This window comes from Equus caballus, chromosome 18 (assembly GCF_041296265.1).
Source record: "Equus caballus isolate H_3958 breed thoroughbred chromosome 18, TB-T2T, whole genome shotgun sequence".
Classification (NCBI taxonomy): Eukaryota; Metazoa; Chordata; class Mammalia; order Perissodactyla; family Equidae; genus Equus; species Equus caballus.
The window spans coordinates 40870754-40897503 of NC_091701.1; the positions used below are offsets into that span (position 1 = coordinate 40870754).

The following is a 26750-nucleotide window of genomic DNA, read 5'->3' on the forward strand; positions in this document are numbered from 1 at the left end:
AATAATAAAATATGTGAACATTAAGCAATATCCTTCATTTGCTGATACATTAATTTAAAAAGTTTGAAAATTATTCAAGATGTCAACTTATATTCAAAGTCTATCAGGATATTAAAACTACTTATACAAATTTACTGTTTGGTAATCATTTCCTAAAAAACTTAGAAGAGAAGACTTAGCTTAAAAATAAGGTGAATTTTAACTAATAGAAGATGACAACTTTCTAAATAAGATACACGATATTAATGTGAAATACACTTCTCTCAGAAATCAAAATGAAAATAATGTGCATATATACATATACAAATAGGTTCCTAAAATAATGCCTGTGTTTTAAAAATCAGTTCCAATGCGTACACATACCTGTTGTTTCATAATCTTTATCTGTTCCTTTTGCTTTCGCTTCTCCTCAGCAGCCATTATTGCTGTGATGAAAAACCAAAGCATAGATATCATCATCAGAGGAATGAAGAGGAGAGGACTCTTAGGAATTCCCCAATATTCATTCTTCAACTTGATGATACCATTTAAATCACTCACCTTGCTGTTTTTTAGCTTCTTTGGCAACCCGAGCCTGTTCCTGCTTTTGAAGTTTTCTCAAAAGCTTTATTTGTGCTGCTTGCCTGGCTATTTCTGAAAAACACAAAAATTCAAGGAATATTATTAACAACTTTACATTACTGCTAGCGTAAAAACAATAACTGTATAAAACTGGTATCATCAGGAAGGACGTAATTTTTATGAAAATTGCCAAAGGTTAGATGTCAAGTAGAGGAATGGTAGAGCAGAAAATGTCTTGTTCATTTTCTCTAGAAATTGCCAAACTGTTTCATCAAACACAAAACAGAACTACACAAACTACATATACAGAACGACACAAAAATGATGCTTCTCTCAATCCTCATCACAGAGGCTAATCTAAGCACATTTTTTTCACATTTTGTGTAATCCTCACTTAGCAGGAAAGTAGCTGCTGAAATGTAAAAGCAGCAATGCACTTCAGTCTTAAAGATAAAACACACAAAAAAGAGAAAGAACCCAAATAAAACAAACACAACTTCCTCAAACTCAGTGTTTCAATCAACTACATGAATGGTAAAGTTTCTGAGTCCACTGATATTCTCATTATGAAGGAGATGGACTAAATCTCCTAAAGAGAAAGAGTACAGAATGTCAAGGAGTTTTAAGGACGACCTAGTTCTCATAATTTTTAAGGACAAATGTATGAAACGGGGATAGATTGGTACAATTAATGGTCCCAAGTCTTCATTCTTCCCTCTATTCATGTGTCATTTTTCATGTGACTTTGCAGCTCCTCTCATCAAAAGATGGAATATATTTCCTCATCCTCTGATTCTGAGTCCAGCCGAGTGATCTTTGGCCAATAGGATGTTAGCAGTTGTGATGCGAGTAGAAGTCTGAAAGTGTACTTGTGCTCTTTCTATTTCTACTCTCATGCCTTGCCCTTTACGATGAAGACATGTTTTGGCTAGGCTGCTGGAGGCTGGGACACATGGAGCCAGTTGACTCCACACACGTGAGCAAGCCCAGCCAAGATCAGCAGAGCTGCCTAACTTCCCTCCAGCTGATTCTATCTGCACAAGCAATTAATGCTTAGTATTGTACACCACCGAGGTTTTGTTGTTGAAAGCACGTAATGTCATGCTTTCTTCTGCTGACAAATTTGGTCAGAATACTTCTAACTATAAACGTGGTATATATAACATCACTCATAAAATCATTTTCGAAAATACCACGGGACATTAGACATTGTTTTAAACTTTGTATCAGAGGAATAGTTTTAAGAAACCTACATATTATATTCATCAACAATGAATATGATTGGGTAATAACTGAATAACTTGAGCTCTACTAATAACTGCCACCACTTACTGCACTATCATATTATATTTACATGATCTTGTGTAACCTTCATAACAACCTTACAAATGAACAACTTCATAATAACCCAGCTTACAAATGAAATAACTAAGGCTCATAGAGGTTAAATAGCGGAGCCAAGATATAAACCCAGGTCTTTCTGACTCCATAGTCTATATGCTACTACTTCTAAAAATCCTTAAAGAAATTTGAACACCTTGAGATTTTAGATAAAAATTTAACCCTAGGTCCTGTAACAGCTGAGGTGAAGTTGATTACTATGGCTGATTTTCTATCATTAACACTTAAAAAAAGAGAAAGGGACGTAAAAAGGTCTAATTTTATCTACCAAATAGGGAGTGTTAATCAAAGTTGAAATGGAAGTTGATGCTAAAGTATATCTCCAATTTTCCAATAGTTTTCAATATTACGAGGTTATAAGCATCATCAAAAATTTCTGAGCCACATAAAAATAATCTGTTCACTAAATACTCTGGGAAATAAAAATCTATAATCCGGCCTGCAGAGTCAGCAACCTCTGATAATAATATACCTGAAGGACATCGTTCTCATCTATACAGTATCAGGTAAAATATTTTTCTAGCATCTAAGGCTTGAAAGCTTTCACTGAATTCTGCTGTAAAGACCCAAATCTGCCTTAAAATGAAAAACGTGTTAAGTGGTTAAAAAAACGTTTCCGAGAAAATGTGACATAAGTGTGATCTTTTGTTCCAAGCTAAATTGATGCTCTCTAATAGAAGTTTGGTTTATAAAAAGGAAATTCTATATAGGTGCATACTTGCGTATGAATGTATCAGTCAATTTTAAGCCCCATACAGGTATAAGGCAATTTTAACTTTTAAAACCTTAGGACAGACAAACACCAAAAATTTCAACTCCTATCTTTCCACTTCAGCAAGGAAGATACCATTTTGATTAATCATTACAAATTTATATAGCTTAAATTTTATATTATGATCAGTTGGAGAAGAAGATGTAAAAAAATGTTAAAAAATTAGGGACACTATGGAGGAAGGAGAATGAGTTAGAGACCTCGAAAATTCACTGAGGCTCTGAGGAATAAATTGCTCTCAATATCTTCTCATTTATTTGGTTTATGGTTGCTTAAAATATTATCTGTTATAACTAAATTTTGAAATATTAATTTGAAAAATATCTTTTATGGTTTAGGAAATTACTTGTCTGCTTAAATTTCATAGATGAAAGCTTATTTTCGAAATAAAGTTTATTTTCACATAGAATTAGGGATAATTTGGATATACCACATTTCTTTGACTCTAAGATGCATTTTTAAACATACCTAAAGTCAGAATGCGCCTGACAGTTGGCAGCACTCTTCTTTCTTAGTGGTACATCTTAAAACACTGGTGCATTATATAGACTATGGCATGTCAGATTCTATGATACATGAACTGGGCAGGTGATACTTGATATCTTAGAAAATCTAAGATAGAAATGGTGTTGCCAATTAACAGGTAGGTTTATTTATATAGTTTGAAAGTCTTTTTCATATTCAAAGCTTTTCAGTTTCTTAACTGTATTTTATAAGAAATTAGAGAGCTCCCATTTCACAATGCTTGGATGTACATTCTAAGTTCACATTTATTTTACTGCTTTGAACATTTCTTCAAATTAAATCCAGTTTTTCAATCTAGTTGAGTCCTACTAGGACAATAAAATATAACAGAAACTTCTAGAATCCCCAAACTGTTAATGTAGAAGCCTTTTAGAAATAAAAGTGGTGATAAAGTGATTTATTCCTACTTTCTTTTCTTTCCAAGAAAAAACATGCATATTACACCACATATATTTGTAAATATTGACAATAATTATTTATTTACTATTACATATTTAATATTTATACATATGTTCAGAAAGAACATATGTACACAATAAGGTCAAAGATAACAGAATTTGCAAAATACAACATAAGATAAGAAGGCAGAAGTATGTTGTACAATAGAAACCAATTCAACATCTAGAGGGAGAAAAAACACTGGGTAAAAGGTGAATAATTAACTTCTATTTTGTTAAATTAAAATTCAAGTAATTTTGCAAATATAAGGTTGCCATTTTGGATACTAAGTATTAATGATATTAGTACTAGATATGCAAAACATGCATGAAGAGCCCATGCTTTCGGTATCAGTTAGTTTCAAGCTTTCTTATTTTATGCAAACAATGCACACAGCACAATTATCCATTCTTCAAAAGAGTGAGCGGTTTATTGACGATTCTAATTTTAAAAACTCATCATGTACGGCTATATCTGTCAATATATTAACTTTCTTTTTTGCACTTCACTAGCAACTGTTCAAGAGAGATCAAAGTCTTAAGAGAAACCAAATAAAATAACACAAAAAATATTTAACTAAGATACTAAGGCAGAGAAAAACTTACACAACATTAAGTTGTATGCCAGGCAGTTAACCTACACGCCACTGGTGGAGTATGAATTGGGGCAACCTATTTGGATATAATATTTGCCTGCTGTCTACTAAAATTGAATAGGCACATACCCTTTGATTAAGAGATTCTGAGATTCTATGTCTAGGATTTTATACTGTAGCTAGGCATATCTGGAGAGGGATGTAAAGATACGTTTAATGTGTATATATTTCAGCATTGTTTGTGATAGCAAAGATTAAGGAAATAGCTTAAACAGTCATCAAAAAGAGACTGGTCAAATGAAGTATGGTAGAGCCATACGTGGTATCACTTACGATTCAGCCATTAAAAACACAAGATTGATTTTTAAGTGCTGATACAGAAAGATATTCAAGATAAACTAAGTGGAAAAAAAGCTGAATAGTATGTACTCTGTAAGTCCATTTATTTTAGAACTCAAAAGATACATACATGTATACCACAACATATTATATATGCATATATATATACATATTATATATATGAGTGTTTGAACGTGTATATGTGTGTAGACATTTCTGGATAGATTAACAAAAAACTGTAATAATGATTCTACTTGTGAGTGTCCTTTATTTTAAAGCATGCTGTTCTACGAGATTTGTCAGGGATATTTGTTTTATAATATAAACAAACCAGCTACAAAGAAATTATTTTTATGATGGTGTTTACAATAAATAGACATAAGTCAGGCTTTTCATCCAGAAAAAAAAAACCAATGAGAGGAAGTAAATTCTGTTAGTCCTTTAAGTCAATTTTTATTATTAAACCTTTATTTTCCATGGATTTTTATGTTTATATATATTCTTGTGAATATAAGACATCAATACATATGTTCCTATGCATTTAGATAGCCTTAAGAGGCTTCACATTTGCAACTAGAACTCAAACGCATAGCACAACTTTTTATTTTAGTCAGCTTTCTCTGTGTTAGACATAGCATTGGAACTCCATGTTGATAATTTATGGATAATTCTGAATCATAAATACACTTGAGGTTATTACAAGCACTTTGTACTTGAGAAGTGATGCTTTCTGGTGATCTTAAATACTTTTTTATTTAAATCTATTAGTTGGGGATTTTGAAAATATATGCAATATATTCAGACTACAGAAGAACTCAAACTAAAAGACTGGGGTTACTTACCAGTAATTGGAGTTCTCTGAAAATTTACTCCACAGATCCACATATTTTGTTGTTATTCCCTTGTAACACCTCAAGGAATCGGGAGCTGTTAAAATGAGAATTTCCAGAAGGTTGGCACAACCTTAAGGCACGTGCCAAGTGCTGGTTGATTCCCTTTCTGTGCAAGCCTTAAAAGCTTATCACCCACCTTTGTAATTCTAAACACACAACGTATGATGTGTTTATGAGTACAGCTCTTGAGAGGAGCCTACCTAATCAAAGAACTCCAGTTACCAGTGGGACTCCTTATTTTCTCATTTTTATTCTAACACAAATATCTACTTTTTAGAAATTGAGAGCAGTGTCAGTCACTCATAAGTCAAAAACATAAGAAATACTTATACTTTTTAGTATGATAATTACAGCGTCAGACACTATATTTCTTACCTTGAGCTTGCAGTTTTCTTAGCAATTTGGCATCTGTGTTATCTAGAAATTCAGCACTGCCAATATTCGGAGGCCGACCCTTCCGACGTCTCATCCTGGACTCCTCTCTTGCTCGCTGTCTCTCTGGATTTGGTGGTCTTCCTCTACGACCTTCCATTGCCCTGATACGGGGAATGACATCCTCTTCTTTCAGAAGACACCACTGCATTCCCTTTTAATTAACATTTTATAGAAATAATATATTACAAACAAAATAAAAACAAGTGATCAATATGTCAGAAAATTCTAGGTAAAGTCACAGATATTTTGGAATTTATAAAGCTGGTACAAACTTTAGGAATTTTAGTTTTTAAATTAAATTTGTATTTACAATTGTTCATAGCCATTGGCAAATCTTTGGTATTCTTGCTCGTACATAGAGAGATTTATATCTGTATCTATAAACATATAAATAGAGATATATATCTTACAATCACCGTTTCTGAACTACAGTGACCACAAAATTGGCAAATATTTGAAAATATTAGTTGTGTGATGACACCTCTATCGGTTGTTCTTACGGGTCATCAGTTCAATCAAACATTAAGCTATCCAAATAACACATTAATGTTTCTTTTTATAGAAATATTACAGCTAATAAATCAAGAAAGTAAGAGTTAGAATATCAGCATTTTGCAATACCTGATGAATTAATGGATCCAAGCATTGAACTTGAATGGCTGCCAATCACCAAAAAGAGAGACAACCAGACCTTAGCCTCCTGATGGAGGTTCATTTCATCACCTATAAATTAGTCTTGCCCCACCACACCCAAAGTCAAACCTGAATTTGATTAAGCCTTTAGACTTAATTACTATAATTTCATAGGAAAAATAGGGTGAGAAGTGTATGTTAAACTACACAGCAAAATCCAGTCTGAGGGAAATTCTACAAATTACCTAGTTCCTTCAACAAATAAATTTCAAGAAGTAAAAAAACTGTGGAAAGATTAAAGGAGCCTTAAAAGATGTATGAAACAATCCCACTGTGTGGCCCTTACCTAGATATTGATTCAAATAGACAAACTGCAGAAAATTATGATGATTAAGGAACAATTGAAAATTTGAACAATGACTGGTATTTGATGGCATCAAGAAATTATCATTTTAAAGTGTGATAGTGGTAGTGTGGTACTATTATAGAATACAAGTCTTTATCTTTCAGAGATACAAATTAAAACATTTACAGATGAAATAAGATGTATAAGATTCACTTCAACAAATTATGGAAGAGGAGAAGTAGATAGGAGTACACGTAAAACAATATTGGCCACATGATAATTTCTAAGCTGATCATAGGTACATGGTGTACATTATTCTGTCTACTTTTGTATATATTTGAGATTTCACAGTTTAAGTTTCCTGATGCAAGCACATAGATCAGCACAATGCTAGTGTATTATAGGTATTATCCTGTTCAGTGCATACATACAATCTGAGTCTGGTGTTCATTATCCTCTATATGTTAATCAAAATGAATACATTGTTATATTACCTTACTTAGAGTCCAAAGGAATATGTTCTGATATAGGAAAGGCATCTTTTAAAAATAGTGTTTCTAAAATAATTATTTTATTATTTCTTTTTTTTTAAAGAGATAATTCCTTTAGTGTGAAGGTTAAGAAAATTTTTTAAATGTGCTTTTTTTCTTAAAAGAATCTCTAACTAGGAATTTAGCTTGAACCACTGTGGGCAATTCTGCAACCAGAAACAATAAAAATTTCTTCAGTTATGTTTTGTGTCATGATTCCTAACATGGGAAAAGGAGTCTCTGAGTATCTCATTCAATGGGTACTAAAAATACAAACACTACTCCTGCTACCACAATGGATGAGAGCTACATCTCACATTCTAACTACTGTGCTTTGTTCCAGGGATTTTGAATACATTATATACATTAATCTTCACAACAGTTCTATCTAATATGGTGGGTTTTATTGTCCCTACATTATCATTGAGTGAATTCAGGCCTACGGAGGTTAAATAGTTTCCTGAGGTACAGAGGCAATGAGGAATAGAACTGTGATTTGAATCTAGGACTGTCTCATCTAAAACCTGGCTCTTAACCATTAGATGTACTTAATAGACGTTACGAAGATGTTCTTATACTTGCTAAGTCACTGATCTAAATATTCGGCCATGAAAGCACAGCCAAGATTATGTCAAGGCAGGACTGTGTCAAAAAAAAATTCATGCATATAGTCCATATATTTATATGTTAAAAAATAATATCTACTACTTCTTTTCAGTAATTCCCATGCTACAAATAATTTTAAAAATTAACTCTGAGGAAAATAAGATAATTTTTTGCTGAGATTTCAAATGAAGTCAGTAGGAACAACAGTTGTACTAACTGCATTTTTAGGCCATAAATCACTAAGAAAGAAGCCATCAAAACAATTTTATGTTTACCAGTGTGGGAGGCTTTTGATTAGTTTAGGTTTTCATTTCTCTGCCATGCTTTTAGGAAACAAGGCAGCACACATCACATAAATTGAAAAATATAAAAGTGACATTTGTGACACTTGGAGAAGAGAGAGACTAATAAAAGAGTCCGTAAAGGAATCTGCATTCAGTTTTTAAAGTATCTTATTAATAATAAAATCAACTTTTAGCAAAGGTTTAAAGGGTTTGATCAATTTATCTTTTTTTATCGAGTTACAATTTTTTTTTTGGCAAGGAAAGAGTCACCCTGAGCTAAGATCTGTTGCCACTCTTACTATTTTTTTCCCCCCCAAAGGCCCAGTGCATGGTTGTACATCCTAGTTGTAAGTCCTTCTAGTTCTTCTATGGGAGCTGCCGCCACAGCATAGCAACTGGCGGATGGGCGGTCTGGTTCCACAACCGGGAAATGAACCTGGGCTGCCAAAACGGTGAGAGCACCGAACTTTAACCACTAGGCCATCAGGGCTGGCTCTACAATTTTTACAGTTATATTTTTATTCAGCTAGGAAAATATACCTGTGTCAAAGAGGAACAGAATATGTTGGTGCCCAAAACTTACCAGACAAATAAATATAGTGGCATTATCATTTACATTTTTGCCCTTGACATTTATAAAGTAAATACTTTCTAAGGGAATTGCCTATTGTATTGGGGGCTATATAAAACGTTTTCTGACTCCTGGATTTTAGAAAATGAGAAATGGATTGCTGGGAAAATTTGAAGCTTATATTATAGCTTTAATTCACTGAGTAGCTAAAATAATTGTGGGTAAGGAAAAAAAGAAGTATTTTTCTCAATAAACTTTTCCTCTGGAAGAGCAAATACAATTTACATCACTTGACTCACGTTATAAGCTTTTTTGTCAATCAGAAATTATGCATCAAAAGAGTAGGTTTGTTAATTCTTTTTTCTTAATTTCTAAGACTAAGATAGTAAATGTTCCTGAAAATAATCTTTCTTGACTAAGATTTAAAATATATGAATAAAAAGAAAATACGGGGCTGGCCTGGTGGCGCAGTGGTTAAGTGTGCACGTTCCGCTTCGGCAGCCCAGGGTTCGCTGGTTCGGATCCTGGGTGTGGACATGGCACCGTTTGGTAAGCCATGATGTGGTAGGTGTCCCACATATAAAGTAGAGGAAGATGGGCATGAATGTTAGCTCAGGGCCAGTCTTCCTCAGCAAAAAAGAGGGAGATTGGCAGCAGATGTTAGCTCATGGCTAATCTTCCTCAAAAAAGTGAATAAACAAATAAATAAAAATTAAAAAAAAAATGATGAGCAGGAAAGCATGCTGCAGAATGATAGTATATTAAAAAAAAGAAAAGAAATGATCAACACAATGGAGATGGTGACAAATTAAGACTATTATATCATAATTCTGCTTTCAAGAGTTACTAATTTAAATCTTTAGCAATAACACATTCACTTAGACAAACACTACAATGAGAGAGACAGGAAAAAAAGGGTTTATGTTTGATTTCAGAAGATTGAACAAAATAATTAAGGTAAATAAGCAAATGAGATCAGTACACTTCACACCATAGGCTGTAAAGCATTAGAAAAGTACACTGTAAAACTGTAATATATTACAAAATAATTTCTACAGCTTAAAACATTTGTTGAGGCACCTACTCTGTCCAAGGCATACGTTCTTTAAAGGTAAGCTAGAGAAAGCCCTCTTTCCAAAAGGACCAACATTTTTAACCAGGACCTTAGGCTCAGGCTATTCTAATGCAGGTGATTCAAGGACCACACCCTGAGTAGTAATGAATTTGAAAAAGATTTTAGAGGTTGGGACAAGAAGTTGTCTCAATTGTCACTTAAAAATTAATAATGGTCTGGAGCCAGCCCTGACGGCCCAGTGGTTAAAGTTTGGTGTCTCACCAGTTTGGCGGCCTGGGTTCATTTCCTGGTGGTGGAACCCCCCACCTGTCTGTCGGTTGCCATGTCTTGGTGGTGGCTCACACGGAAGAACTAGAAGGACTTACAACTAGGATACACAACCATGCACTGGGGGCTTTGGGGAGGAGAAAGAAAGAAAGAGGAAAGTTGGGAACAGATGTTAGCTCAGGGTGAATATTTACCTGCAAAAGATAAAGAAATGATGATCTGGATTAGGATGTGAGAATTAGAGCTGGAAAAGAAGATGAATACATTGGTCTTTTTTTGGAGAGAGGACTACCAGGATGTGAAGGAGAAGCATGAATGGAGACTAGAAAGGTGATTAAGGTTTGGAGTAATCTCTAAGCGGCATGGAAAAAGAAAATGGTAGTGAGATTTTCTTTCTGAACAAAGTTAAGATACAGGATGGAGAAATTCTTGAGAAAACTGACAAATTTATTGCTCTTAAGTATTTTATGCTTTAAAAACCAAACAGAATTTTAAAGAAAGCACTTATTTCAAATAAATTTTTAAATGTTTTCTGTATTCAGAAATTCAAAAAAAGAGGAGATATTATGAGATTTAATTTAAATATGACTTTCTATTTCAACATACCTATTATTCTTCACAAATGATACTCTAAAGTATAGCTGAACATCTCATGAGCAACTGGTCTGTCTGCACCTTATCTTAGGGATACTGAATTGTCTAATTAACTGGGTTTTCTACATTCACTAACAGAATCAATTTCAAAATCTTAGGGCACAAGTAAAGCAAGGGTATCAAATATTTTTGACAGAGCTTGACATTTCATATTTTACAAAAAACTAAGTTAACATTTTGAGAAAAATCAAATTTTGTTGGACTTCCTTATATCTATTTCACAGTTTAGTATTATGTCTATTTTTAGCTACTTTATGGTGTCAGAGGTAGATAGTGATAGCTTTATATACCATAAACTTAACAGCATTAGGGATTCTCAATCTACCTTAATCATAGTCGGTTAATATCATATACTGAATAGCACTCAAAGATGTGAAAGAGTAAGAACAGCTATCTATGCTGGGAGATGGATGTCATCTATTAAAAACAATTGAGAAAGATGTGATTCGATACAATTGTTTCCACAGTGCTGTCTATGCTTTCCAGTTACTCACTGTAGGTTACCCTCTAAGAGTCAAGACTTTCAAATACCTCCTCAGCTCCACACTTGGATTCACACAGTTGGCCTCCTAGTACACGCCCTTGCCTAGCCATCAAAAATCCTACCTGGCAGATTAGTGACATAAGTTTCCAGACTTAGATTTCTGGTACTGATCTTTCATGTTCTCAGTGTCCTTATGTGCCCACAACTATGTTGCATTAGGTATGGCAGTTAACAGCAGAGTTGAATTAGAACCCTGGTTGTTGACTCCCAAGCTTTTGTTCTTCACTTATTTGAAATAATTACCAGCACTACAATCTTGCCAGAAACTGCGTTGCCTGCTTTGTTGTGAAGTCTCCCCTTATTCCTTCCTAACAAAATGCTGGTTTTAGCTGGACAGCATTGTCCTTAGTGTTTTATCCTCCTCAGACAATAAGCTTCTCCAAGCTAGTGATCATAACTTCTGTTCTTTTGTACTCTTCAGTTTCTCTATGACCGCTAGTTTTTCCTCAAAGCCAGGCTTTCAACTTCATTTCTATAATGAAATACGTTCAGAATTTCCTTTATAGAAAATGCCTTTAGGGAAAATTTATTTGGGGAAAAAAAAAGCCTGGCACATTAAGTATTTGACACAAACATTTATTGATTAAATGGCTAAGAAAAAGGCTTTTTTCAGTAAGAACTATAGGTATTTTTCTTTTCTTATGGCCTTATGCTATTAAAAAGAAGAAATATCTTTTTTAAAAAAAGACATCTCAAATAGAGAAAGCAACATTTTCCAAGTCACTTTTAACCCGTTCCTTCTTTGCATCTTTCCTTTTCTGTGCTTTTTTGGCCTGAATATAATAAATATTCATTATTGTACTCTGTGAACCTCCTAGTTGAAAAAAATAAACTTAGTTGTCACATTTATGCTTAAATGTTTTGTTCTCTACAAACCACAAAAAATGCTTTTCAAAGTAGATTATCATATATTTCAAAATAATCTTTGTTATTAACAAATTATTTTAAAGCCTTCATATATTCATATAAAAATGTAAATACCTTTTACCTTTTTACCTAAGTACCATATTTAGGTAAATAAAAACAACTCTGTTTTATATTTACTAAAATTTGTCTAGCTCAATCTTCCTATCATTCTGACACTCAAAAACAAAATAAAATGAAAACGATGATAAACATTAGGTTCCACAAATTCTTTATAATGTAATGGAGCAGAAGTCTGTAAGAAATCCATTTATCTTACATCTTTTTCCAAGAGGTTTCACTGGCTAAAATAGTTAACAGAATTTCTTTGGAAGGTAGCCAGCCAGTATAGCACGAACTAATGAAGAGTGTTAAAGTTCATTTTGTTCCACTAAGTCTACCATCACAAAAATCATGGTTTCTACAGAAGCTGGTAGGAAGTGTTTAATATCTAAGTATCAGTAGATACTGACAAGTAGCTGATTTTACAGATCTCTTACCACATTTGTAGACTGAAGTAAATAAAACTGATAATGAACAGATTAAATGCTTTTCCCTCCTCATTTCTTGTGTGTCAATCCTATCTACTTAAATTAGGGTTTCTCTCTCTTTTTTTAAAGGTAATCATTAGATTGTTGTCCTTTAGTTAATGATGAATATATTTAAATTTCAATACTTGTGAGCTTTCAGACCTCTCATCCTACTGTATTATACAGAAAGTTAGTTAATATTTTGAACAAGTGTTTGCTGTTAATAAAGATTTGTATCATCATCTTAAGCTCAGAAATATCTTGAGTTAAAAATGATTAACTTATACAAAATAACCATGGTTCTCTACAGCACATATTATCTTCTAGGAGAAATTATCATCTCCTAAATTTCATTAGTAAAATATAGAGGTTTGGAATACCATTCTTGGAATTTTTGAAATGCCTTGAACAAAATTAGAACTTATAGAACTAATATTGGGGTTTTCTGGGTAAGTTTCAAGAGAAAAAATAAAAATATGATGGAGAAAATACATTTTCCAATGCAAATGTTTTATTAGGAGAGTGATTAAGAATACTAATGAATCTGCAAATAAGGTATTTCATTTGCCATCAATCACCCAAAATAAATATAAGAAGCTGGGAAAACTGTAGCATTAACATTTAAAATCACTATATACAATCTCCATGCATTTGGAAAACGGGATGCTTAGCTTTATTGGATTACAAAGGGTAGAAGCATTTATTCTTTTAAATGGGAAATTGTTTTTCACATTATATGTAATACAAGCAAATTCCAGAAAATGTGAAACGTGAAACGTAGAAAGAAAAAAATGACCCAGTGTACCACCAACCATTACATCCATCGTTAAAATTCTGCATATTTCCCTCCAGCCTTTCAAGATGCATAGTTTTGTTTTTCACTACATATACAGCCATCAGACTATTTATATAATTTTTAGAAAGGCAGATATACTGTAAATACACACAGATCCTCACTGCATGGTAACGGTGTCCTTGTCCCAAATTATATTTTATATCTTCTACAAAATTTAGGCCAACCAAAATTATTACACATCATGGTTAATCAACAAAAATATAATCTTTGTTAATTTTCATAGAAAATTATTATATAATTATATATATTTCTAATTACTATATGTTTATACATATTGATCATACAATATATAGAAAGGTATATGGCTCCACAACTATATGCATCTCTAATTAATTAACTAAACATTTTTTTGGATTACTTACCTTTAATTGTTGTTCTCTAAAAGTATCCTGAAATGAATTCAACTTACTAATTTTTTTTTTAAATGAGAAAAGTGCTCTCAAAATTGCTAATATTTTCCCTTATCAGGCTGCTGAAATGTTGGCAGCTTAACGTATTCTGGATTTAGTAATTCATCATATTTCCTTGATTGGAATTTATCTTTCAACAAGACAATATGCATTTGGAAAACACTGATTATGTTTAATAAAAAGTGAATGGATGTCAAAGAACATTCTGCTCTGCCTAATGAGGCTTTATAGATTAAGTCTAATTATCACTGATACAAAATAAAAAATCGTTTATCTATTGAACAGCAATTAGCTTCCCTCTCAGAACAAAAATCTACTGAACTTCAAAACATAGAGATATCTTTGGCATAAACAAGACAAGTAAGGATTTGATAACAAGAATCAAAAGATTAAAAAATGAGACAGATTTTTAAGTAAAATTATTATTGCCTTCTAATATGTTTTATGACTAAAAAACTGATCCAGTATATATGGAGTATGTAAAATAACACTGTGGTTCATGAGACTTCTGAGATTCTGTTTGGTGACAGATTTAATCTGAGTTAAAAATTATTTTTAAGTTTAAAAAATAGAAAGAAAAATAGAAAAATCCTAGAATATATTTCCATAAAGAAGTTAAACCTCAGATAAATATATTTTGGCATTTTAGAATTACCAGTAAACAGTAAATCCAGTGGATCTGGATATAACTTGTTCCTTAAAAAGTCATGGACAACAATGGAAAATAGGTTATATGATGAATGCAGAAGAACACTGTCAGAAATCTTGAGTTCTGGTTATGTGTCTCCCGGTTGAGGTTGTGTGATCTTAGAAAATGCTCTCAATCTTTGAGCTTTCATAATAAACCTTCTGCAAAATTAGGAAGACCTTTTCTATTTCTATAACTATAAAATTAGAGGGTAAGATAGGATGGAAAAGCTTGCCTATTCACAATAGAAAATATTAATTGCCAGCAAAAATTTCTTTCTGCGCATTATAATGGCCAAAAGGGAAAAACTTTCAGTTGAGAAAGAAAATATCAACTTCAGTTGGCTGAGCATTCTAATCTTTTGAAACATTTTCATGCACATGATCTCATTTTAACCTCACCATAATCCTGAGGTGGAAGTAAAATTATTGTCTCCATGTTGCAGGTAAAAAAATTTGGGAAAAGGGGGCCCCTAGTTTGTTGTTGTTTGAAATCACAAAACTATTTCATGGATTAACAAGAATCTAGGTCTCCTCACTCCTTAACTAGGACCTCTTTCAATGGAGCTGCTAAAGTTCAAGGCGGATAATAAGGATATGCAGCTGAATCCAAGTAAGGAACAAAGGCAGAACATTAAAGCAAATGTAGGAAACGAGGTCTCCACGGTGGGTTCTCTGTGCTGCTTAGTGAGCTTGTGGACTCAACCCTCAAGCTCAAAGGGAGCTGTACTGATATTTTCAGAAATGTGTATAATTAACGTAAAAATTCAATTTCTGCAAAAACCAGAAATTTTACTCCAATAATATTAAGGAATTCCACCCCCTCCCCCTAAATTACCAAACTTGTAAAAATGGACCATACAGCACTGCATAATCCAATGGATAAGATCCTTCCAAAAAACTAAGTCATATTTATCCCCTTTTTGACTGACTTATCACAACGTATTTTTCCTACTCAAATTAATTTTTAAAAACTGTTTACCTTTCAGGGAACTAATGTTTTCCTATATTTCACATGAACATGCAGATACTTTTATACCTGTATGAACTGTAAAATTACTGATAGAGTCAATAAACAGGAAAAAATTTACTTAAAAAATCAGAAAGAGACATCTACTATGTCAAAGCTCCTTGTTACTGAAACATAATAAATTGAGGCCTTGGTGAGTGTTTACCACAAAGTTATATGTATAGCTCCATATGAATTAACTAACAAAAGGCAATGCTCCAGAGAGTAGTGAAGTTTACTTCATTTAGGTTATGGTACTACTTTTTGGTTCAAAGACTATACTTTTTAAAAAGTGGATACCTGCGGTCCATCTCTGGCTTCATAGAAGTCACCCACTCTTATTTTTGCACTGAAGCTGAAATTGTCCCTTGAGATATCCATTATTCCATTTCTGCTGAGATACTGAAAAAATCACATATTTTTCCACTTCAGGTTTTAATAATTACAACCCAGCTTTGATGTATAGCTATCTTGATGACACTAATGTTTTTGCATATTCTATCAAGGGGCTATGGATTTATAGGAGATCAATTTAGGTTAAGTACATTAGTCCCATACAAGAGAATATGTTGTATCAAGGAACTTTATCTGAGAAAGGAGTGCACTTTTTTTTTCATAAGCATGCTTAAAAGGCACCAAATGTATGTTATTTGGTGAAAAGTATGTACCTTTATTACTTCAGGGTACTGCCTAAGTTTCTTTCCACATGGAGCATAATATGCTACTTCTCCTTGAAGGCGCCCTCCAAAGTTTCTTATTCTCGTCTCTCTTTGCCAGCTACACATAACAGAAATGAGGGTTATAACATACTTTAATTTTAAGAAAGCTTTCAAAAATTAAAAAAAAAAAATTTATGAACACATGCTCTTTCAGAAACATGAAAAATACAAAGAAATACAAACCCCTAACCATACAACTCAGATACATTTACTATTAAAATTATTTAGATTTTCAGCTAAGTAATTCAACTAAAAATTAAAGACTCAATTTACACATGAAACTCCACTAAATTTTTTAGAAATAACAACTGGTATTTGAGTATTTGGACATATTTATTAACCAATGTGTACTGATTTTTTACATTTGAAAAGTTTTAAGTGAGAAGAGTAAAGTAAAGCTGGCTCCCTGTTCTTTCTTTTTTTTTTTTTTTTGAGGAAGATTAGCCCTGAGCTAACTACTGCCAATCCTCCTCTTTTCGCTGAGGAAGACTGGCCCTGAGCTAACATCCATGCCCATCTTCCTCTACTTTATATGTGGGACGCCTACAACAGCAGGGCTTTTGCCAAGTGGTGCCATGTCCACACCCGGGATCTGAACCAGTGAACCTGGGCTGTGGAGAAGCGGAACTGCAAACTTAACCGCTGGGCCACTGGGCTGGCCCCAAAATCTGGCTCCCTGCTCTTTGAGGAGCACATACCTCCAGTGTGAAAATTCTCAGTTTGAATTAAACCATTTTAGCCAAACTCTGCTCAAGTCTTTCAGTTTTGCTCACAGAGGCTTTCACTGTCCTGTAATTCTATCTTCACAAAAACCTCTGACACTCTTAACTGTGTCCCTGCCCTTTGCCAAATGATTTCCTCTTGCTTCCTTCTCAGTCATGTTCCCACCTGGCTGCACGATGCCATCCCAGCTCTGCCACCCCGAAACATAGCAGTTAGCCTTCATTTCAGTTTTCTGATAGATCAACTTCTCTGGCCTTTGCTCTAGCTCTTCCGCTCTAATCAGCATTAGGCAGTATATTCACTTTTATTAATAGTGGAGGATGAGAAGTCACACAAGCATAAATATGTAGGGAGCATGAAGAGAAACGCTGCTTTGCATACCCATATTCCAAAGGAAGACGCAGTTCACGCTCATCTGTTACTCTTCTTCTTTTGGAACTGCCTTCAAGAAAATTCAAGCAGTTAACATGAAAGATTAGTTTATATAGATGACAAGTTTTTGATAGCTTTGAGACTTCTCTTTAAATAATATATCTTAATCACTTGGACTATTTAGTGTATTTCTGCAACTTGTACAATATTTTTAGATGGTTTTCAACAGAACATTGTATAGAAAATTTTTTTTCTTTTTTCTTTGGTCTGCATGACAGAGTAGTTTTTCTCTCTAAAGAAAGTACCATGCAAGATAAAAATATATAGCTTTCCTCTCATTTTGTATTAAAGAAATAGCTAAAGAAGTAGGAGGGAAATAGTTGATAGAGGTTTCTGAAAGCCATGTACAGTTGTTTTCTTTGAAAATATGAGTTTTAAGATGCTGAAAAATTTCAACAGGTGGCTCACACATTTAAAAATAATATAACTTCTATGTTCATATAAATCCAAAGTCAAAAATACTACTCTGTCTTTTAATTAATCTAAAGTACTAAAGAATAGGGTTATGATTTATGTAAAATTTTTCATAGACAATGACCAAGTTTCACAAATACATGCACCTTAAATTAGTAGGATATCATACTAGTTTGTGGCAAATGAAAGCAAAACTAGAAATTTCCAAGAAAAGAGTAAAATAAGTAAAACAACGTAATATTTTACTGTATACCTCTTTATTTTCTTAGCTACTGAAATGAGAATAGAGAGTAGTTTTGGAATATTAATGTAAAAACTTTTAATGAAGACCTCTAGAAGTTTATAAAAGGTCAAATATGTTAATGGAATAATAATGCTACTCACTAACACAAATGACATTGGCTAAATGTTGGGCAGATATGCAACTGTATTTTAAGTAACCAAGTGAGCTCAATTTTATAAAATACAAAAAACTCTGTCAATCAAATTCTAAATTCTAGAAGCATAAACTGAACACAAAAGCAGGAAAGTACACAAAATCAAGAGCTGTTATCAATCAGGTTCTTAAATTGGAAGCACAGAGAATAAAAATGGTAATGGGTGATACCCTTTGAGAATACATGCTGACCTTTCTTAGTCAACCTAAAATCTAGCTGTAACACTGTATTCTAATGAGATCATCCCTGGAACCCAGTATAAATAAGAATTCTTGCTATGGTTTGACTTCTATTGTACAATAATAAAAATAAAGTGTAGGTACCAGAGTTTGGACTTGAAGTAAGTGTGGAAGAAGGTGTGCCAAGAAAAGCAGGTGACTGGGATTCAGAACATAAGGCAGCAGGAGCAGAGCCTGGGGCTTGTGCTATGTGGAGGTTACGAGGTGTTGAGTGAGCTGTGAGACTGATGGAAGGGCTTTTGACAGAGGAAGTTGTTTTATTCACTTTCATTGAAGTTTTCTCTCCTTCAGTATCACTATCTGATTCATCTTGGTCTTTATCATCATCATCATCTTCTTCTGATCCTTCTGTATCTGATTCTGAATTACTATCTGATTCTGGGAAGTAAAAGAAGCATTTGTATATTATAACTAAATAATTACCAACAGTTTGCAGTTTGTATCTAAATGGAATAGTTCAGGAATCAGCATCTGTGATTGAGAACTCAAATGAGCAACTTTCCTGAAGAGTAAATTTAAAAATACAATCTTGATTTGAGTACAGAGTATGAGGGCTATAAATCCTCAAAATTCTTCATGAAAAGTTATCTGTTTTACTCAACACTTTAACAGTTCTTCTCACATGACACTATTCACAAGAGTTCTGCTTAGTGGCTTCAAAATCGCTTTTAATTTATTGGAGAAACTACAGAATAGAGAGAATAGAACTGATTATTTAAATTAATAGACTCCAATCACTTAAGAAGCTTACTAGGTTCAGGATGAGAAAGAGAAGCCTGGAACTTCCTTTATTCTTTCATCTGGACTTTGAAGTACAATAGAATGATTTTCTGGGGGAGACTCTTGCCTTTTTTGGCTGTAGTTAATTCAATTTAGGTGCAAGACTTCATCAGGTTTCTCAGTCTTCATAAAAGACCAGGATTACAGAAATAATTGTGTGGGATAATTTAAAGATTTAATAACTTAAGTTTGTTCTAGCACTGTAGCCCTATACATGCATCCATTTCTACAGATGTGTAATGTCTATTTCTAGATAAAATTTGATAAACACAGGACTGATACTCGGACTGTATCTTAACGGATCCTAGAAAACAGCTTTTGTGGAATAGTGTTTTGTGTAGTACTATCTACCCACATTGATGTTCATTATAAAAATTTGTCTCTGAAAGTTATTAACATTGATATGCATTATTTATCATGCAAAGTTGTATTTATGGGAACCCCAGGAAAAAATATTACCAAGAAAAGTTGTTCTTACCCTGAGAAAGTAGGTTGTGTTTACCTTATAGATACTTTAAATTGTGTAATTGACTTTATTTTCTTATTCATATTGGTGGTTAGAAATTTACAATTGGATTTGTGGCTGACTGGTAACAAATCCAAAAACTTTTATAATATGTATTTCAGCTTTGTATTTAAAATCTAAGCAATCTTATATTTTATGTTTTCAGTCTTCTGTGGAACAAGGAGAGTTTAGGGGAATAAAAACAAAAAGAAGTTAAAAAAAAAACCCCAAAGTAGAAAGTGAACCTAAATAAACTCAGAGAGTACTCTATTATGTTATTAAATAAATTCTGTGTTGTTAAAGAACATTCACAGGGATTTAGGTTTTTGGGACCTTCTGAATGACTGTGACTACAATTTGACCTTTGTTCAAGGTATCTAGTGACACATTTTAACAAGCAGCAGAAAAGATGAAAAAAAGGATGAATGAGTGGCCCTGAATGAAATGGTTCTAAATGACAATTAAGCAAGTTTGTGAAATTATTTCTTAATTCATGCATCATTTATATTCACTTTAAAGTTATTATTTGTTTAATGTTAAGTGAATTAACAAAGCTGAGAATTTAGTTTAGGATTTCCAACTCCATTTACTCCTACACTTTACTAGTTCATTAGAGAAAGGCACATCGTTGTGTGAAACACAGTGAATAACAATGATTATAAGTCTGTGAATTAAGAACCTCTTTGAAGTGTTTTGGTTCACATAGCATTTAGAGAAATAATTTAAATTTTAAAATAGAAAATAACCTGATTGGCTATCATCAGATTCATCATCTTCATCATCTTCCTCATCTTCTTCCTCATCCTCTTCCTCTTCATCCTCATTTGAATCTTCAGAATCTTTACTACTGGGAATGTCTGAATCTGTTCCTCTAAACTGTTCCACTAAAGATTTTGGAAGATGAGAGTGTTGCTGTGTTTTTACTGTGTTTACATTATTGCTAACTGCTTTTTCCTTCCCTTGACTATGCAGTATGGGAGACGCAGAGGGCATTACAGTTGTCTGATTGCCAGGGGTTCTTCTCCCACTTGTACTCAAATTTACAGGTGAGGAAAAAGGGGTGCTGGATGCAGTAGCAATGTTTTCATTAATCTTACTCTGCATTTTAGTTTTGGTAGTAAGTGCTAGAGGAGCTTCTTGAATGACACTTTGAATAACTCCATTTGGTTGATGATTACCTAAAAGTGCATTTGTCAAGAATGGATTAGGGTGGTTGTTTTCTAATGTTTGTTTTGGATGTGCTGGTGAACTAGAGGTTGCTTTTGGATTTGACAAAGCTGCAATAACCTTCTTCAGGCTCTTAGAGGACTCCTGTTTCTTTAACAGTGCTGGGAATGTCTGTTTGTATTGTTCCTGTTGAAACATAAGTTAAAAACATACAATGATGTACTATGAGAACAAAGATTACTTTCATGTACACCTGAAATTTATATAATGTTATAAACCAATGTTACCACAAAGAAACAAAAATTTAAAATAAATACGTAAAGATGACTTTTATTTGCCTTCATTATCTGACAACAGCTGCTCATATACAAATTTAAATCAAATATACAAGTGCTATAAAAGTAGTGGTAAGTGATGACTAGTTGGTTGCTGAACCTTGGCTAGAGGTTTAAAATTCAATTAGTCTTTGTTTTTCAAAATATATATTTTTCCTGACTGTCTCCCTCTCATTACTATTGCTCCCATTTTCTCAATAATCCAAACTTGAAAACCTAAAAACATCCTTTACTTTTCTTTTTCCAAGTCAGCCATATTACTGTGTCTTTTGAATTCTTTTGTGGAAGTATTGCTCAAATTTAAGCCATACTATCATTTCTTCCCACTCAAGTCCCAATATATGCTAGACGCCAATGCCAATTTTATCTTCATATAAGCCTCATTTTATTATTACCTCTGGTCAAAAGCTTTAGTGCTTCCTCCATAACTGCCAACTTCATAAAGTCTAAATACTTTCATTTTGATATTCAAATGACTTTTCAAGTGGACACTAACATAAGTTTCTAGTCAAACTGGACTATTTGCCATGCCCCGTGCATATCACACTTACACCACCTCCACATCTTGTTATAACCATTTTCTCTGCGTGAAACGTCCTTCTCTTATAAATTTCAAGTTGCTAAAATCCTGTTCATTCTTCAAAATCCAAACCCAGAAGCTCTGCATGTTTGTCCCAACTAGAAGCACTCACTGCTTCCATTCTTCGAGCCCCTTTACCTCCTTCTCTTCTACCCTGTACTATTTGTGGTATACGTGCTACGAAGCTGGGGGGAATGCGGCTCAACATTCTGTGAGTCTGCTTTAGAGTGCCTTCAGCACATCAGCACTGGAAAGAGGATAATAAAACAGTTTAGAAAAATTATACTTTTCTTGGGAAAAATTTATTTGTAAACCATTAAGCCATAAAATTTACATCTGCAAATAAGAAACAAAAAATTACTTGGCTATCAGAATCTTATTGAAAAGAATAAAATCATATGAATTTTATTAAATTTGTGTAATTAAAATAATATATAAAAATAAACTGATGTAGAATGATTAAAATAAGAGAAATAGAGTTGAATTTCGGAAGGTAAAATTCATTAACGAAAATGGTTGCCTTAAAATTAAAATCATCAGTACTGTGAGCATCAGATCCAGGCTCTTAGCACTCAAGTCAGCAAAGATTCGTGGTAGGTATTTCACAATTACAAAGGCAGATGGAATGCCATATAGAATGACACTATATATTTTAAAGCACCAGTACTAAAAAGCAGTAAGCAATTCCTATATAAACTTCTTAATCTTATTTAACATCTTCACGGTATTAGTTTAGAAAATTAAGGTAAAATCAGCCTTTGTAAAGAAAGACCGTCATATAACATTTGTACCTAAGGCAATGCCTCACAAAAAGAAAGTGCTTAATTAGTACGTATTCAGTGAATAAAATATGGAAATTATGCTAAATAATTGCATATACCTTTTAAAAATAATTTTATAGCAAAATTCTACATAAAATACTTTAATATACTTAATTTTACTTGATAAATGATGATTTTAATTTTTATTTTAATTTTAATTAATTTATCATTTAATTATGATTTATCTATGATAAATATTACATATTATATACTGTATAAGTATATATAAAATGTACTTATACTTCTTACTTAATATATGCTGATTTAAATTTTAAGCAGAAAAATTAGTGTATTTTCATTTCTTAGTACGAAATTATGTCACATAATAATTTTGTACTCTTTCTTTATAGGTAGTAAGTTTTCCTTCTAAATGCATCTATGATCAAAACAGCCATGAAAACAAAAACTTTCTCTCTAGTTTTATATTTTAAAATCTGAAATTGCTCATCACTCTATAACTCTGAAGAATCACTTCCCATATATTGATACCTGAAGGTTTTCAAAAATAACCAAGTATCATTACAGTTTATCCCAAGAATAGTATCAGTTACTCTTTTAGTAAGCAAACATGTTATCCTTTTAGATATTGGGGGTGGTAGACATGAAGTACGAGGGGAGAAAATGGAGACCTGCATAGTAGCGGGTCTCTTGCTGCTTTAAGATATCCACTTGGCTGACAGGCGGAGGGGAAGAGACAGGGCTGAAGCTCTGTCCTACCTCCAAGCTCTTGCTCCCCCAGCCGCTATCTGAGTCTCTGAAGACCACACACACACACAAAAAATCCTCTAGGCAAAACTTGTTAAAGAAAATTCACTCCTGGTCTATATATCCAATTAAGGTATATTGATTTGAATTAAATGTCTACAGTATAAGGTATGGAAGGATCCAATGATTAAATAATACTCAAGAAAATCATAGAATAGTGAGGGAGGTAGACAGATAGCAGGTAGCATGAAGTGACTGAGACTGTCATAAGAAATAAAGCAAAATTCTACATGTTAGACTGTCATATAAAAAAAGAGAGCTGATGTAAGAGAAGTTATTCATAAAATACTCTTTAACTCAATACTAGGTACCAATAAAAAGTAGATAAAGTCATTTAGAGTTGAGCCTAATGTGAAGGTCTACACATAAAATTTCTCCCATTAACTACCATTATTATTTCAGAAACACCGGATTATTTCATCTTAATCATGGGCTTTGAAATCTATATGACCTTGGTTTGAAATCCTTCTGCTCTAAACTTGTTATATGATGTTCACAAGTGATTTAACCTCTCGGAGCATTAGTTCTAGACCTCATACAATTTTGTAAGGATTAGATAAGACCATTTGTGTAAAAAGCCTACCTTGGTTAAATTTATTAAGCAAATGTTTAATAAATGACTTTCTAATAGGAAGCCATATAAAACTCTTTAACTAAGAAGCCTTTCATTATGCAAATAACTTGATGTGGCTCTGTAAATTCATTAATCTTAAAGTGGAATATACATTAATGAAAAATTAAAATAACCCAAATAATGTAATTTTTTAAAAATTATTTATTTATTTATTTATTTATTTATTTATTTTGAGGAAGATTAGCCCTGAGCTAACATCTGCCACCAATCCTCCTCTTTTTGCTGAGGTAGATTGGCCCTGAGCTAACATCTGTGCCCATCTTGCCCTACTTTATATGTGGGACGCCTGCCACAGCATGGCTTGCCAAGTGGTGCCATGTCCACACCCGGGATCCGAACCAGGGAACCCTGGGCCACCGAAGCAAAATGTGCAAATTTAGCCACTGCACCACCAGGCAGGCCCCCAAATAATGTAATTTTTCATTTTCTTAATTTATTCGTGGAAAATCAATAATGTGATGCCAGCGATAATTTCTTATGATTGATCAGTGCATTGCAAGTTATCATATGCATGATATTATGATGATATTACCATTGGTTATTTCATTTAGATTAGTTCTCAATCTGGCTGCACATTTGAATCACCTGGGAGCTTTTTAGACATATAATACCTTAATCTCAACACAAGAGATCCTGATTCAATTGTTTGGAGGTGGTATCTCTTTTTTAAAGTTTCCCAGGTGATTCTAATGTATACGTAGGCTTGAGAACTACTCATTTAGATTATCAAAAAAGCCTTATTTATTCACGTCATTTTTCTTTGGCCCTGATCTTAAATTCTTGACAGTAAAATAAGAGTCAATGGACAAGAACATCGCAACTTTTTTGAGAAAGAAAGGCAGCATATCACAGTGGTTAAGAACAAGGACTCTAGTACCACACTGCCCAGGTTTGAATTCTAGCTCCATCACTAACTAGCAATGTGATCTTGGGAGAGTTAAATTCTATGAATCTCAATTTAATCATCCATAAATGGGCATAATAATATTAGTAGTACTTATAGATGTTAGAATCCAATGAGTAAATGCATGTTCGGCACTTAAAACAATGGCTGGCAAGCAGTAAGTGCCCTACAAGTGCTATCTAATGATTACGATGCCCAATGATAATTTTTGTAACCAAAGGACAGGATACTGTGTTCAAACATAATATTTTTTCTCCACTCTGGGCTGGTTCTAGAATAAAAAGCACTGGTCATTTAATTACTAGAATTCTCCTGGACATATGGATGTACACTATGCAGTAATATAAAATCAACAGCAAAAAAATAAAGATGAAAAAAATTCTCTGATGAGTGATTCTGGTGTTTGTATATAAGTAAAAGTTACTCAAAATATTTTGTATTTCATATAATTCACTAGGAATGGCAAAAGAAAATGATTCTTTATAAAGGATTTTTACACTTAAAATTGATAAATCATATGACTAAAGAGGTAAATTACTAAAGAATTCATTTCTTTAAAAAATATATATTGATATTACAAAAAAAGGACATTGATTTTAAATAAAAGTAATTGGGAAGTATGTTTTATTCAAACACATTTCTCCTCTTAATGCTAAATCATTAAATCTGGGGAGAAAATGACATGATTATGTTGCCAAAAATATATTAAACAGATGTATATGTAAACATAAAATCAGAGAAATTTAGTTTTCTGATGTGCATATTCTATTCCTGGTGACTAAGAAAGTATAAAAATAACAGTAAAATTTAATTTAAACTTGTATATTACAAGACTATATAAAAGCATTTTTCTAATGATAAAATTCTTCTATAAAAAATTTTTAACTCACCCGTTTGGATCGCAATTCACTGGTCAAAGGACTAGATTCTTCAGAGGTATTTTTATTCCCTGCTTTAAGTACTTCAGGAGAAGGAACTATGAGTTTCATATAGGTTTCCTTTTTGGCTTGATTTACCAAAGACAAAGGTTTCACATTGGACACCAATCCCGTAGACTGTATTACACTTGTGTGTTTGTTCACAGATTCCTCCTTTGCCTGAGAGCTTTGGAAAATAAATGGAAGCTGCTGTGACAAAACCTGAGGCTGCTTCTGCTGGGATTGGAATGACGAGTGAGTCTGGGATTCAGACACAAGAGGTAATGGCTGGTGTATTCTTTTTTCCTGGGCTTTTTCAGTTGCTTTCTGTCCATCTACTTTTGGGTCTGAAATACCATGTAATAGCACCTGCAAATAAAAATTAAAAGGCAACTTCTTAACAGCTATTAAAACAAAGAACATCAAGCAGCAAAACTTGGAGAAAAAAGGGACACTTTAAAAAGTGTTCCTATGACTTACGATAGATATATAAAGATTGCTAAAAATACACCAA

General features: G+C 33.1%; 1 protein-coding gene across 50 annotated transcripts in view; it reads right to left on the minus strand.

Moving 5' to 3' along the window:
* BAZ2B (bromodomain adjacent to zinc finger domain 2B) overlaps nucleotides 1-26750 on the minus strand; it is a 296373-nt gene that overhangs the window by 78901 nt on the left and 190722 nt on the right. For 18 of the 50 annotated variants that reach the window (XR_011428236.1, XR_011428235.1, XM_023622567.2 and 15 more), the window contains 9 exons: nucleotides 26210-26605; nucleotides 20860-21466; nucleotides 18913-19206; nucleotides 17688-17748; nucleotides 16533-16641; nucleotides 16165-16266; nucleotides 5900-6110; nucleotides 541-633; nucleotides 364-425 (listed from right to left, as the gene is read on the minus strand). Coding sequence is in view for 48 of the 50 variants with exons in the window: in XM_023622567.2 (XP_023478335.2) it covers nucleotides 364-425; nucleotides 541-633; nucleotides 5900-6110; nucleotides 16165-16266; nucleotides 16533-16641; nucleotides 17688-17748; nucleotides 18913-19206; nucleotides 20860-21466; nucleotides 26210-26605 (1935 nt within the window). In the remaining 2 variants the exon portion in view is untranslated. The remainder of the gene's footprint in view (nucleotides 1-363; nucleotides 426-540; nucleotides 634-5899; nucleotides 6111-16164; nucleotides 16267-16532; nucleotides 16642-17687; nucleotides 17749-18912; nucleotides 19207-20859; nucleotides 21467-26209; nucleotides 26606-26750) is intronic. The other 32 variants (XM_070241125.1, XM_070241120.1, XM_070241135.1 and 29 more) reach the window with 3 other exon arrangements.